Raw genomic sequence first — 16,478 nt, 5'->3', positions numbered from 1 at the left:
ATAAAAAAGGTATTAATTTTTGTTTGTAAATTATTAAAAATCAAACTTTACATATTTCCAAACTCTCCAGAGTCGGTATCTATTCCAACATACATAGACTCTGCACATAATTCCTGAGCTGAGACCAAGAAGAATATTTGCGTTGGAGTGAGATTTAAGCCTGGAAGTCGTGCCATTCCTTTGATGGGACCTGTCAGGGAAAGCATTGAATGATAGGAGATCTGCATTCCACCCGAATGAATCAGAATGTCCATGCGACTGTAGTTGGAGAAGATGTTGACGGATTTTGGAACGCAACGCATTGCTTTCTCTTCGAATGTTTTGGTTATCGATCGGAGGATCTCTTTAGCTATGGCAACACCAACTGAGGCGTATTGCATGTATGGCGGAAGTCTTCCGTCAAAATATGGCACCAGGATCACAGAAAGTGGGACAACTAGAAAAATGGAAAGGTTTATTGTGACGTATGAATTTAAATTTTTAAATTTTTAATACAGAATTTTGGTGGGGTTTCATTTATTCAGCTGAAAATAAACCAAATGCAAATTATTTTTATACAGTTAAGAGGTTGGTTAGTAGGTGAAAAAGTTTTCGTTGCAATCAATTTCATCTTAGCCTTAGTGGATGGGTAAGTGATAAAAACATGAAGCTGTAAGCATTTTTTTAAAGTAAAAAGAGTGCAATAGTAGGTGCCGCAAAATCTGGGCTTTATTTAAAATTTCATTACTTGAGTTAACAGATTAATTGAATAAAAAAAGTCAATTCTTCTGAATGATTTCAATTGTATGTTTTATGTTACAAGCTGTTTTTAAGACAGCGCACGGTAAAAGTTTCAAGGTCTGATTGAAAAAGATTAGAGTCACATTATACCTACAACATCGCCTTTTTAGACTTATTATCTATGAACTAGAACCCATGGGTCATGACAAAATTTATGCTGCGTCTAAACTTGTTACTGATATCCAATGGAATAAATCAAAAAAACAATGCACAAGTGCTGTTCTGGTCGACTTGGAAAAGACCTTTGATACCGTATGATTAGAAGGTCTTTACCTAAAACTGAGCAGGCTTGGCATTAGCAAACCATTGTTGTATATCCTTTATGATATGCTTAACGGCTGAAAGTTTTCTGTCAAAAGTGGCAATGTAACTTCTACCACAACATTCTTAATTAAAAATGGTCTTCAGATAGCGGTGAATTCGCCCATTCTCTTCAGCATTTACACCAGCGATTTTATAGGTTATCTAACCAAGGCAATTGCGTTTGATCTAACTGCGTATAGAACAGCCCGAAAGAATTCTCGTGCAGCGTGATTTTGACAAGATTTAGCGATATTGCGACGACCGAAAACTGAAAATAAATGTCCAGAAGTCGTAGACAATTTTTTTCTTGTACCTCTTGGCTAGGGCCACGAGGGATGGGTGCAAGATGGTCACCGTTGATCTTCAAGGTCAGCGATTAACGAGCAAAAGTGGAGTGAAGCACCTCGGTATCTGGTTAGATCAGTATTTATAATTTGCAAGACCTATAAATCCTGCTTTGACTTTGGTCTGATGAAACGGGCATTTTACAGCAGTCGGTATTACTCGGAGTGAAGGTAATTTGCTAACTGGCCTTCATGCGGCCGATGATCGTTTATGGTTGCCCCTTCCTTGATGAGAAGTTTCGGGTCTTTGAATAAATACTTTGAAACTGCACGCTTGAGTCGAGTCATCCCACAAGAGGCACTTTGTCTGATACAAAATGGATTTTGAGTTCCAATTATCTACCACGTCAGACGAAGAAATGTGGATAGGCGATTCCTTGCAATCGGAGCATCGTGTTACAAGACGGAGCAAAGCTTCCACGGTTCAGTAGGACTATGTGTGAATTGATAGTGTAAAACAGGACAACCAGTTTAGGTGGATTCATTCGAAACTTGATAGTTGACAGTCGGGATGGGGTTTTAAACTTTGGCCGGCTTACATATCTGTTTAAAAGTTTTAAGTAGATTAGGCATGATGGAGCAAAAAAAACAAATTCCCACATAGGAATGGTTGAGAGCTGTAAGTCACTAAGATAAGTTCTCAACGGAGTGTTGTGCCACTTTATTTATTTATTTTTATCTTGTATTCAAGTGTACATATATACACATGTATATTTTTCAATATTTTCGATATATGTACATATTTAACAATAAGAATACAAAAGAATGACTTAAATGAATGCCTTGAGTGATGCCATAGACAAGCTAACAATATTGCATTTTACCAACTTTTTTTTTACTTTCTTAACCCTAAAGAATGAAAACGATTGGACTTAAGTTTCTATATTCAATGCAAGCTTCAGATTTGCTATTTTAATTTCAATCAAGGTAATAAATGAAAAGAAAGTAATTTGACTTACAGGAATGACTTTCAAATCTAACAGAATGCTTTTGTTAGTTCTTAAATCTGTAAAGTGTTTGGCGATAGTACCACACCCAAATTTCAAATCAGCTTTGGATTTTTTTCTTGAGAAACCGAATTAATATATTTTATTCAGAACCCCTTGTTTTCCATAACCGTTTGAAACTAACAAGACGTGATATTTAATCGAATATTGAGATGGAGGAGGTGTTTATCAAACTTTTTTCCTTTATCCAAAACCGTGAAAAGGGAATTTTCTGATGTGTGTTTTTTCTTAGTTTTTATAGCAACTCTTCTATTTAAAACTACAATTGGGTAAAATCGGGTGATTATGATTACCATTCGAAGAAACCAATATGTTTTTCTGGTAACCACTCATTTATAGCATGGCGGCCAAGCGATATCTGACGATCGAGTGAGTAAACGAGTACCGAACGTTTTTTTCAACAGAGCGAGCGTTTCGCAGCCAGTATGGCACGCCGCACCATCCTGTTCTAATATCGTTCGACTCAAACGACGTCTACGGTGAAGTTTGGAGAGGAGGAAGTTGCTCAACATGTTTCTGTACCGCTTTTCGTTTACCGTTCCATCAAAAAAGTAGGGACCGACAATGCTTTGACGCAATAACTCGACGCAAAATGCTCGTTCTTTATCGGTATAACTATCCATGACGACTGATGACAAATGAAAACAAATTTATCTGACCTGTCCTTCAACTGGATCGCGCATTCGACACCATAGCGGTGTTACCACCGGAGCGAGACAAAATATGGGCATCTTTGTGTGGTCACCCGTTATATGAAGTTAACAGGAAAGACATCTGAATTAGTCGTTAAGTTGACGAGTTTCCTAAATTTTTTGAGATTCTCTTTTAAAGAGGTGCCCTTATCTATAGTATAATTAGATAATAAGGAATTAGAAAGTCTTATATAAATCAAAGAGTTCAATATAAAAAGAGAAGTTAGTTGGAGACAGAATTTTGAGGTAAGTTTTCCATGCCTTATTTCTTTGGTTTCGCGGTGAACGTTAATCGTTTTCTTACGGTAAGTGGTAACCTGATCTCACATACATATAGGTCACCTTTGGCGGTTTAAGAATTACCGTACTCTACTATGATTTGTGTCTTTATTCCAGATTTGGGGTTTTTTTTTTCATGCGAATTTTTTTTTAACTCATAATTCAATTTAGCTCCATTAAACACCGGCCAGGGACTCCCAGGTTTAGGCGGGAATGGTGACTTTTAACAGAAATCACTCCGAACAAAACAAATACCAGAGCGACAAAATAAACTTCACCAGTAGGTATTTGAGTTACTCAAATATGACCTTCGTTAAGACTAACGTTGTACTTGTAGCTACACCATTTCAAGCTTCAAGTTTTGCATGAATATGTTATTAACTTTCCTGATATTGTAATTGGTAAAATTTTTCAAATATAAAAATGTTCAAATACCTCTTATTTAAATAAAAATTATCGAGTGTTTTTTGATTGGCCTCGATTTTTTTCAGAACAAATAAAAAAAAGTGTGTACGGTCGAATTTAAATTTTAAAAAACGTCAATTTTTGTCGTTGGGTAAAATTTTGAGAAAATGTCCACTGACAGTTTATTCTTCACAAGAAATCTGAAACTTACAAAACATACTAACTTGGTAACAATTTAAATTACTACTAAAAATACCATAAACAAGTTTTTAAGAGCACCAAAAGGAAGTTATCAGTGTGGTTCGCAGTCCAGCCTCTTCTCACGCCATAAGTATTTCACAAGTAAATTAAGGAATATATTGTGGAATTGTCTTTGGCGAAACCTATAATTTTTGACAGATCCATCTGACTAGTTTGAAAATCATTTTTTCGAATACAAGGTTTACTTTAAGGAAATTTGTCAAAGACTCTAGAGTAGGAAAATGCATTTGTATACAATCACGTATTTGATCTAAAACTAGCAGCTCTTTTCTTAACGAGAGTATTATTTACATTTTGTATAGATAGAAATGGAAGTAAAGTAGCTAAAATTTAATCATAAGGTACTTCTTCATTGACGAGCTTTATATTTCTTCTAAAGATTTTGATTATACTGAAGTTGATTTAAGCTTTGAAACTTTGCTTTACATCTTAATAATATGTCTTGCATCCGTTTTCAGAAATTCCGAAGACAGGAATTAAGAAACTACCGTAGATAATTTGTAATTGTTTAAAATCAAAATAGTTTTTATAAGATTTTAAAAATTTTGTTTCCTAAAGTTTCCTAAAATTAAAAGAATCTTAAGGTTGTTTCCAACATAAACTTCAATCTTTTGCACAACAAATTAAAAAAAAAGTTGTCATGAAGCATGCCCAACGCAGTATGCACAACGTTTTTCGAACATTGTTTTAAATTTTCATTTAAAAATACTCTGATGAGAGTACTTACCAATTGAATGACTTAAAGTATCATAAAATATTTTGGCCACAATAGGATACGCCCAACTAAAAAATACAAAAATTTACAAACTGAATATGATTTAATACAAGTTACTAACGCATCGTGTGAATCCACATCAAGTGCCACAGAGTCGGGAATAATTTTATTACGTTTGTAGATTTTCAGAATATTCTCAAACCAATTATCCGAAGTGATTTCAATTGATTCTAGTTGTTTAATCATCGCTGTAAAATTCGTAAAACCCTCCCAAGGATTTGTTTGGATCTTCAAGGCAGATAGTTTGACTAAAGCCGCCCCCTTAAGGGACGGCGCTCGTTTTAAATGAGCTTTGAGTGATCTAAAAACAACTTCCGTCTGTAATTATTTTTGGTTAAGTCTAAATTTAGAATATTTAAATAAATATCATTTCAATACCCTTCTTATGACTTCCTTTAAATCTTCTGACGAATGCTGAGCTATAAAGAGTGCTGATGTTATTTCTGGCAAGGCCCACATTGTTGCTCTAGTGCAAACAGCTGGATCTGGATATCCTTGTGGCAGTATACCAAGAGCGAATAATAATAATATTGAGTTATGTGATACTCTGGTGGGATATTTTGTTAAAAGCATTTCAACAGATTTTAGGTAATCCGAATTTCGAACTACTATCGGTCCTGTCCAATTGCTTGGTATCAGAGCTGTCCAGTTAAGCTAAAATGTAAAAACTTATTTGTTAGTATTTTGAGTGAAAATGTAAAATGAAAAGCTAACGAGAGGATACTTCTCCTGAAGTGATGACACATTGTACAGGACAGAACTATTCCAAAATCCCCTTCTCGAGTGTTCAACACGAATCTATAAAATATAAGATAAAAAAACTTAATTTTCAATTTTTTGAACAACATTTGACGAAAGGAATAATGAAAAACTACTTATTGAAATGGAACATCAGGACCTTAAAACTGTATGAGTTTTAAAAACATATTTGTAAGCAGAAACTTATGTAAATTTTCGTACTGAAAGGAATTTTGAGTCTTACTGAAAAGAAACACATTTTTACTGATAAGGACATTAAAAGTAATATGACGATCGTTTTACAGCATGAAAACCAAGTGAAGGATGTATAAGCATAATTACATCCTACCTTACGAATTTGCCATTTTTCTGTTCATGATTCATGTTGATTTTGAAAATTTATAATTGTAACATTTATTTCACTTTAGTGTTTCGGTTTTAAAAATAGTTTTTACTCTAATGGTATGAGCATTTTTAAAAAAAAACGTTTTTGATTTTAATTAAAAATACATATATGATACTGAACTCATTCTTTTTGGTCATAATTAAAGGTCTCCAAGCAAACACTTTTACAGCAAATCCTATAGTTAGCCCAATCAGGGCTTCAGTATACGCGTATATCCGCCCCGATACATATTTTATTGTATATACGCCATGGGTACTAACACAGTGATCCAGCAGATCATTTCATTTTATTTTCTTGAAAATTGGCCGTATAGTTTAAGAGATGAGGGCTAATTTTAAACATGAGAAAAACCAGTTGATATTAAAGTTGTGGATAGTCTTAGTAAAGGTGATAACATAAACGTTCGTCTGCCGGCATCAAAAGTACAACTTGTCCAAAAATTGAAATAGGGAGGAAACCACTTTTGACGCCTAGGACTCTTTCTGATCTTAAATATGGTTTCGAGAGACGTGTAGGTGGCTGCATTCTTCAGACACACGAAATCTCGGGGATTTTTAAGCTTGACATTGAGAATTTTTAGGTAATTAGATATTTTTTTTGTTAAATGTTGGCGTTTAGGCGATAAAATTTAAAAGGCAATATTACGTAGTGTCCAAAACAAACAAAAAATTTTACAGAATTCCCAAATGTAATGAGGCACATGACATCTTTTGAGGTATATGTCAATGAGTAATTTTTCAGCGTTATGATATTTTAAAATTAAAAGTGCAAACTTTCGAATTGGAGATTTTAATCAAACATGATATTAAGATGGTAGAGAAGCCAAAAAAATTGGGTCCCGCTAATGCAGCCTAAACCATTGGAACGATTGAATTCAAACTTGAAAGTTAAGGTTTTGAGAAGATTCGCGTTAGGCTTTTTTTCATTTTTTTTTTAAGATAAAAACAAGCAGTGGCCCCCATAAAATGTTGTTGGTCAAAAAAGGAAAATAAGAATTTTCTCAAAAACAAACCGTAGATTTTTTTTTTAATTTTCTCTAAAATATTATTTTTTAGCTTGGCTTCTTTTAATAAGAAAAACATATTTTTGTATTGCCGTTATTTTGTTTTTAAATTTTCTCACCAACTTATGAATTGATTTCAATATTTTTAACTTCCCATAGGAAGTTATTATAATGGGTCCGATTTGTCAAATTGAAAGTTTTGACATTTCTCGCCGTTTCAAGGATTTTTAGAAAGATGTCTGTGCGTGCATGTGTACGTACGTTTGTACGTCCGTACGTTCGCGACGTTTTTTTCGTCCTCCATAGCTCAAGAACCAGAAGAGATATCTATTTGTTATACAGATAATAAAGCAGAAAGATGTTGAAAGGGCTCTCAAGAAAATCGCGTGGGTGTTTTTTTTACCAAAGCAGTTTAAAAAAAAGGTGAAAATTTTGGTTAACCCTAAATATCCTACGAATCAAAACCGCTAGAGACTTGAATTAAATTTTATATAATACATTGTAACGTGATACCAAACAGGTATATTTTTTGAAAAAAATCAATATAACCGTTTTTTTATAAATCAATAAAACTGAAAATAAAAATTTGTCATCTCTAAAACAATTTTGTGCAGCGAAGAATAATGTTTTTGATATTTGATAAAAATTTGAGAAAAATCTAATTGAAAGTTTTTTTTTTATAAAAAATAAAAATCTAAAAAAAACATTACTCAAAGTTCGTAAAAATTGAATATCGATTCAAATATCTTTTCAATAACTTAATATTTAGGCTTCAAACTTATTGAATCTTCTAAGAAATATTGTTTTAACATTCTGAAAGATGTTGCGAAAAATCGAATTGACAGTTTTTTTAAAAAAAATAAAAACCTAAAAAAAAAATGTATAAAAGTTGGTAAAAAACGATTTTCGACTGAAATATCTTTTAAAAACTTTGAGATATTGGCTTTAATTTACTTTCATTTTTCAAAAAATCTTGTTGTCAACATTCAATTGAAGTTTGATAAAACCGAATTGACGTTTTTTTACAAAAAATTAAAAGCTGAAAAAATAATTAACAAAAGTTGGTAAAAAATGATTTTCGACTCAAATATCTTTTAAAAACTTTGAGATAATACCTTCTTACTGATTTTTTCTTATAAGAAATATTGTTTTCAACATTAGGGCAAATTTTGAGAAAAATCGAATTGACAGTTTTTTTTGCAAAAAATAAAAACCTAAAAAAATGTATAAAAGTTGGTAAAAATTGATTTTCAATTCAAATATCTCTTCAAAATTTTTAAATATTGGCTTTAAACTAATTTTATCTTATAAGAAATATTGTTTTCAACATTTGGTAAAATTTTGAAAAAATTCGAATTGAAAATTTTTTTTACAAAAAATAAAACTCTAAAAAAACAGTACCAAAACTTAGTAAAAATTTACTTTCGGCTCAAATAGCTTTTCAAAAATTAAAAATATTGGCTTCAAACTTATTTTATTTCACAGAAAATATTGTTTTCAATTTTCAGTAATTTTTATATAAAAATCCAATAGTCCGTTTTTTCATAAAAAATTAAATCTACAAAAAATAGTACGCACATTTGTTAAAAATTGATACAAGTACATAGACAAACTTTTAAGCAGGACAAATCGACAGACGGAATGGGAAGTTATCAGTGTGGGTCGCATCCCAGCCTCTTTTTTTGTATTGCTCAGAACAGGTTCCACTCATAGAACCGTTATTTTGTTCTTAAATTTTCTCACCAACTTAAGAACCGATTTCAATATTTTTTTTTTGAATAAGCTCTTACATTGCCAACAATATTTGATTATCAAAAGTGCAATTTTTTATTGTTTGGATTTAAAAAAAAAAATATTGAATTTTTTTTTTAATTCTAAATCTCAAAAACGGGTCAACATTTTTGACGAAATTCAAATGTAGAGCGTATATTTACAATCACTAAACAATTTCATACCAAAAATATTTTTTAGAAAAAATTGAAAAAAATTTATATATACAAAATTAATTTTAAAAAAACCGCTTCAACGATTTTCAAAAAAAAAAATTAAATCTAGGGTTTTTTGATTTATAAACTTTGCTTTTTAATTTTTGAAGACAAACTTATTTTTCAGGTAAAATTTTGAATCTTAAAACAGTTTTTTTAAATTACTTTAGCTGTGTTATTCGTAACCCCCTCGCATCTCAATAGATCAAATCCTGTGCATGAAAGCAAAATTTTAATTACATTTCTATCTTTTATCCAAATTAATTCATTCATTGGTACACATTTATCTATTTTTATAACTGTAACTATTGTAAATACCAACAATGGCCGTCTAGCGCCACTGCATTGGATTAACGAATATGATATATCTTGGTTCCTTTGTATATATGGTTTTAAAATATTATTCTTTAAGAATAAGGTTGTTTTACAACTATTTTACTTGCCCACACCACGAGTTTTCTGTTTCTTTCTTATCTTCAGATAATTTCCATCCTGGTTCTTCTAATATGAAATTAAAATAAAGCTATCCAAAGGAAAAACCTTTTAACGAACTAGTTGAATACACAAACAATTGTTTTCGTTAAGTATGCTTTAAATTTTTTTTCATTTCCCTGCTGAGTTGTCGTAGGATGAGTTGTGTCTTGGGATGAATCACACGTTTTCATTATAATTAACTTTAAATAATAAAGTTTATAACAATTTTAATAAATCTCTCTTAAATAGATTAAAAGCAATACAAGAATCAGTAATTGGATTGTGTTTAGAATATTTTGTACCATGAAAAGAAACATGTACAAAATTACCATCTCTAATGTACGTAAATTTTAAACATTGATAGCAAAGAAGAACAATATATGTAAAAATTCAAAACATCAAAAGCAAAGAGCATCCAGTATTTGGATCTTCAAAAGACTTAGTACTTCTAAAAATAAAACCCAACATCACGTTAGCTCTAGAAATTACATGGCCAATCGTAAGCGAAAAACTAATTTTATTAAAAATAGCTCCCAAATTTTTTTTGTCTCGTCAGCCTTTCTATATTTTGCAACATAATCCATTTCTATTAATCTGTGTTAGTTGCCATAGTCCTCCGAAACGGCTTAACCAATTTCAATGAAATATTGCATATACATTCGGTAAATCTGAGAATAGGTTTTTATCTATTTTTTATATTCCTAGGTGCTATAGTTTAATTGCATCACCATCGTACACGGTACAACGATTTTACGATATTGTTCAGTGCCGCTATGTACCATGAAGCATTGATTGCTATTGATTACCTTTGCATTATCATTGCCAACTTCCCACTCAGTCATTTCGGTATGCATTCAACAAATCGAAATTCATCTGATTTAATAGACACTGAATTGAATCGTGAACTAAAATACAATACAGTTCTGCAAAAATGGCGGCGATTGTTGCTCGCAATGTCACACTAATAATTGAAAAACATAGGACCATTTATGACCACATCTTGCTCGCAGTTGGATTCCAAGGTGGATTCCAGTTTTTGGATGCACCAGGTGGGACTGGCGAAAAATTCCTTATTTTGATAATTCTTGCTAAAATACGATCAAATAATGGTATCGCATTAGCTGTGGTATCTTCTGACATTGCGGTAACTTTATTGGATGGAGGCAGAACAGCTCATTCAGTATTTAAACTGCAACAAAATATTGATTCACAAGATGATCTAATTGACCAGATATTTCTCGATGTACACAGACAATATACAAATCATTATCAAGGGCGGATCCACACTTTTCATCAGGGGGGTCACACACTTGATGAGTTTTTACTCACCGCTTAAAAATTTGCTTTAATGTTTTGTAAAGGATGCTAACAAAATTTAATAATTGCTAAAATGACAACTTTAGTTATCAAATTATTTAGAACACTGTTTTCCAGCAAGGTATGGTATAACTATTTAATTTGGATGACTCATATGAAAACATTTAAAGATTTCACCAGTTTTCTAAATATGCCATATTTAAGAGCTAAAATACAATAGCTTAGAGGGTTTTTGGTGCATTTCGTGCAGAAATGTAGGAAATTGTTTTAAAACGTTGCTTTTTTCCAAAAACAAAACACACATTTCTTGGTTTCATTTCTATTAATGTGCTACAAAAATTTTAAAGTCTAGAAAATGAGAGAGGAGTTCTTTCGAACTCAATTTCCGGGAGTCTCTTATTACTATTATACTATCAATCTTCTTACACGAACGAATAAGTTGGAAGGAAAAGATTTGTAGTACTCACAAATTACACGTTTCAAAGCTTTTGTATCAATAAATACGAAACTTTTATTATTGAAATTCGTGTTTAAATCTCAGTTCTAGATTCATTCAATTCACTTTAAAAGTTGATTCATTTATTTTTTTAAGTTTTTTTTGTATTCAACAGAAAAGCAATTTTTAAAGAAATGAAATGCACGAATAGTTTGCAAGAACTTTATAATTTCTTGCAAAAATATTTCCTATATTTTAGAAGGTTACCATTCTGGAGCAATACGAAAATATTTTTTTCTTGTAGAAAGAAGCCAAATTAAGAACACAAAATTAAGAGGAAGTTTTAGAAAAATCAAATGTTTGAACCAAAAAAATTGTGTGGGGACTGCTGCTATTTTTTGTATTGATAAAATGAAAAAAACGCCTTACACTATTCGGCTGAAATCTTATTTTCAATCAGCAATTGTTTGGACTGTAGGGGATATGAAAGACAGACAGATGGAAGGAATCGGGGTACCCACTTTTTTCGTAATGTCATATTTGATTAAAAACTCTAGTCTGAAATTGTTTACTAATGTAAAACGTGCTATATAGTTCCTTTATGTGGCAATAAAAATCACTTCAAAAATCACTATTTATGAGTGTCAAAAAAATGTAATAATAAAATTGAAGGCTTGTTTAAGGAATTCAAAGGCAACTTATTATAAAACTGATGATCTCTTATTCAAGGTTTCTTCTTAAGAACCGGAATATTTGCTCTCTTTCTTAAAAACAATTTTTATGAAAATAATTTGAAGCATGACTAAAGTTTTTTTTTAATTCTAAATTGAACGAAAATCAAACAGCAAACCACTTTTTGGTTTATGTCGTTAAATTACTAATAAAAAATAAATCTTTAAATGAAATATTTACTTATACAACTTAACTATTTATGCTATTTGGCTCATATGACCCCCCCCCTGGATCGTCAATTGGTCAAAAGTTGATGAATTTGTGCTGTGTTTTTGGAATAGGGGTGAATATCCGATTCATATTAATATGTTTTTTGTCCAATCTTCAGTTTAAAGTAGTAATTTTAGCAACAAAGTAAAAAGGAAGTAAAATACAAATGTTGTTTTCATATACAAAAAATAAATAATTCAAAATATAATGGGGGTCATATCGATTAACGCAATACGATTAGTTTTAAATTGAAGGGAATTCCTACGAAAAAGCAAACAAATTATCTCCCAGGGGGGGTCATGACCACTGCGATCAATCAATTGATTTGAAATGAGATTAGTTTCTCTAACACAGCGAGTTAAAGGTTCATTACAAGCATAGTTTACCCTATGTTCCTTTTCTCGGAGTAAGCAACGTTCTCTTATTTGACGCGAGGGAGCATACAAATCTATCAACGATAAAAGGAAAGGGCATTTGATATGATGCGACAAAATGTCACTTATAAACATTACTGAAAACATTTTCCTTCTATTTTCAAGTGACTGAGTTCCAAGAAGTTTACATCCAGTCGAGTACGACGGGATTTCAATGTTCCAACCTAACTTCTGAATTATAAACTTTGTAAATTTTTTTTGGATCATTTCAATTCTATTTGAATAAATATTGTAGTAAGGATTCCAAATCACACAACAGTATTCTAAATTTGATCTAACATAGGAGTTAAATAGAGATTTAAGAACAAAAGGATCCTTGAAGTCTTTTGAATTACGTTTAATAGAACCTAGCATTGAATTGGATTTTGCTACAATATATTCTATATGCTTGCTAAAGTTTAGTTTTGAATCAAACACTACACCAATGTTATTATCTTTGTAATCAAAAGAAATTTTCGAAAATTTGCGACAAAAGGAAAAAATTTGACATTTATTAACGTTTAAGAATAATTGGTTAGTTGTACCTCATTCTGTTAACTTTTGGAGATCAGTTTTGCAAAAGAATACAATCATTTAAAGAATGTCTGAAAAACTTTAAATCATCTGCAAATAAAAGTGTACTAGAATTTAAGAAGATATCAGCCAGGTCGTTGATGAAAATTAAAAAAAGAAGGGGACCAAGATGGCTTCCTTGCGGGACACCCGAGGTAACAATAACTGGACTAGAGAGCACTTGATCAATACAAACCATTTCAACATATTTGAGTGAAAACCAAATTGTTTCAGTTTTTCAATCAAAATAGTATGACTAACTCTATCAAAAGCCTTCGCAAAATCAGTATAGATAACATCAATTTGGAAGCCTTCTTCGAGTTTATTTAAAACGAAATTGGAAAAGATAGAAAGATAATAAAGCCATGTTGAAAAGGTGAAATATGCTCCTTAAGGAGAAATGTCAACTTTTCACATATAATTTTCTCCAAAAGTTTCGGTGTACTTGATAATTTACAACTTGGTGCGAGTTTTGAACTCATTGGGTTTAACAGGCATGCCACCGCATAATTTACTATTGAAGGTTGAATCTCCGGTGATTTTGCTTCGTAATTTGTGCAACGGCACGCGATTAGAAATTAAAAAAATTGGTGAAAAATTGTATCGAAACCATAATATGTTTATAATTTTAATAATTAAAAAAATGTTGTTTGGTGATTTGTTATTTTAATATTTTGTCACCGTTTACAGTGCTCTTTATCTCTACCAATTATATACCACATCCTTATACACTTACAAAAGGTTATTTATTTCTAGCAAAATATTCTCTAGAAATTATTTATATGACAAAACAACGTGTGTCGGGTCAGCTAGTATATTTAAATTAAAAATCGTCAGATCACAGGCAGATACGAGACATTTTGAATAAGAAATATAATTTGGCATACCTATGAATAATAAAAAGAATAAAAAGGAAGGAGTGGTTCAAGGCGGCTGCCTTGTGGTACACCTGAAAGATTTTTATTCCATTTGTTAAAACATCACTAACGTTAACATATCAAATACGTCAAACCAAATAACTTTATATCCAATTAAAGAGAGCCGAGTGAAACCCAAGCAGCTCAAGTCTTTTCAAAGGAATATTATGTTGCACACGATTCAAAAGCTAAATGATGAGATGGTTTGAAACATTTAAGATATTAAACCTCATAATTACGACCCCTCTTCATTAAAAATATTGGTAGTCGGCTGGACGATATAAATATATCACATAATTTTTATGAAAAGTGAGTGAAAATCCAAAACGTTCGTGTAGTCATTGTATCAAAGTGCCCGAAAGAAAATTTTTCCGAGGTTAAGCGGTCTTAATCCTGCCATCCTACCTTTAAGTAAAAAAAACACAAAATTTTAATCGAATTCAAGAAAATTTATTGTTAAGAAAAGACTTCGCAAGAAAAAAATGTGTGGTCTTATGTTTTTAAGCCACTCAAAATTAGCATTATAAGTAATGTATTGGTTCTTGAAATTTTTTGAAACTTAGTAGCTTACGAGAAATTTTGTTTTTTTTTCTTCAAAACTTCAACATCAATTTCTTTTTTCTTTTAAATCCACATTTAAATTGAAGTCCCCGAAACTTTGTTTGAGAATTTGTTCAATACGGACATTATATTTGTTTTTAGTATGTAATATTATTTTCCTAAAACCCAAACCACAGTCAGGTATTTTCAACTTTTTCGAATAATAGAAGACAAAGGTATGACATTCTGTGGTTGCATCTTAGTCAAAATAAAATTGAGTGACATAATAAAAATAACTAATCCATGGAATTCTTCCAGTTTCAAGACCACAATATTCATTTATTTAAATTCTAATAAATGTATTGTGTTCTATTTTAGTTTCTGATTTGATTCGGTTCTAAGCTACATACGTAGAAGTATATCAATGTCAAAGTCAGAGTGTATTTCAATTTATTATTAATGCAATGATTTTTATATTCTTATCAATGGAGGGAACTTAGGTACCTATTCTGTAAGTAAAGTATTTTTAATCAATTACTTTACTTTCTATACCTCCTGTCACTCAAACTGTCAATTAATCTTTTTCTCAACAATTCCCAGAATTATGTCACGAGTATTTCAAATGTAAGATTATAGATATTTCTGTATCCTGAAATGTTGCATTGACTGAGTGGATTCAATTTCTCAACCCTTTTTTCCCGTTGATGTAAAACCTTTTATATAAACTGGGTATGTACGTACATCTATAGAGACGTTTCCCCGAACAGCACAATGCTGATGCAGTATTTTTGTTTAACCAATTAAATGTTACATAACCTGGTTTTTGTATACAACATTTTACCTTATTGAGCTGTTCAATGAATGTTGTGATGGCCTCCTTCTCCGACATCTTCTGGTCATAGCTCAGGCCTGATGGTAGGAAACTATCCAGAACATCACTTAACAGCCTCGGCGCTGACAGTTTCAATCGATACGGTGGGGCTTTTGGACCCATCCATCGGATTTTGTTCTAAAATAAAAGACATAACGTGCGAATAAGAAAAATCTACCCCGAAGTCCTTCCACTTACTTCTAGAATGGGAGCTGAAGTTGCAGGATCTCCAATAATCAACAAAACATGCGGTCGCCGACCATAACTCAGGTCATAGTAGATGTCAATGAGAGGCGTCGGACCCATTTCGTAGATTTTCGATATCAATGGGGCTATTGACGACGGACCGAGAGCTCCAATCGGCAGATATCCACCAAGGTGCTCAAGCACAAGTTGAATCGTTGATGAGTTAGTTGTCTGGCGAAGACAACTGCCATACAGTCGTCCTAATTTACGAAACGGCCCAGAAGTCGTATTGTGTTGAAGGAGTTCTATATACAAGAAGAAGTGCAGAGTTATAGATATAGGTTTTTTTTAGACTAAACTTACGTTGCATTTGAATATCCACAGATTCCTGAGCACTTCGTGTGGCTCTCAAACTGGCCACTTGAGTTGTTGAACAGCTGAACTCTTTGAAATCCTTACACGGATCTAGATTCCAGTTTAATTTGGCTTGAATACTCGATGCGGCAAAACGACAGGCGGGCTCATGGCATTCGGGTGGTGGTGCCATTGTTGGCATGCAGTCTTCATCGTCTGAATAACAATCTCTTGGAAGTTGTGACGGTGCTGTGCTAATTAAAAATAATATCGGTGAAGCAACTAGAAGTGATGTTACCAAAAGTGTGGCTGTTGTTATGGCTATTTTGTGAACGGTCGCCGACGTGCGCAACCATATGCAGGGGGCACAGCAGATCCAACCAAGGGTAGCATTCTGAAAGAGAAACAAACAATTTAAGTAAGACTGAACATATAGATTTATAAAGTAGGTACTTTGGAAAATTTAGCTTTATGAAT

The 16,478-nt window shown here is 32.0% G+C and overlaps 1 protein-coding gene across 2 annotated transcripts in view; it reads right to left on the bottom strand.

Moving 5' to 3' along the window:
* Positions 1-16,478, bottom strand: part of LOC129953721 (endothelin-converting enzyme 2) — a 118,101-nt gene that overhangs the window by 7,029 nt on the left and 94,594 nt on the right. For both annotated transcript variants that reach the window (XM_056067110.1, XM_056067111.1), the window contains exons 2-9: positions 16,011-16,395; positions 15,660-15,952; positions 15,432-15,599; positions 5,561-5,644; positions 5,225-5,500; positions 4,908-5,164; positions 4,799-4,854; positions 52-436 (exon numbers count right to left, since the gene is read on the bottom strand). In XM_056067110.1, coding sequence (XP_055923085.1) covers positions 52-436; positions 4,799-4,854; positions 4,908-5,164; positions 5,225-5,500; positions 5,561-5,644; positions 15,432-15,599; positions 15,660-15,952; positions 16,011-16,395 — 1,904 coding nt within the window. The remainder of the gene's footprint in view (positions 1-51; positions 437-4,798; positions 4,855-4,907; positions 5,165-5,224; positions 5,501-5,560; positions 5,645-15,431; positions 15,600-15,659; positions 15,953-16,010; positions 16,396-16,478) is intronic.

The sequence above is a fragment of the Eupeodes corollae genome, chromosome 1 (genome assembly GCF_945859685.1).
Source record: "Eupeodes corollae chromosome 1, idEupCoro1.1, whole genome shotgun sequence".
Taxonomy (NCBI): Eukaryota; Metazoa; Arthropoda; class Insecta; order Diptera; family Syrphidae; genus Eupeodes; species Eupeodes corollae.
The sequence above is the reverse complement of the archived record's forward strand: the minus strand, read 5'-3'. Positions and strand labels throughout refer to the sequence as shown.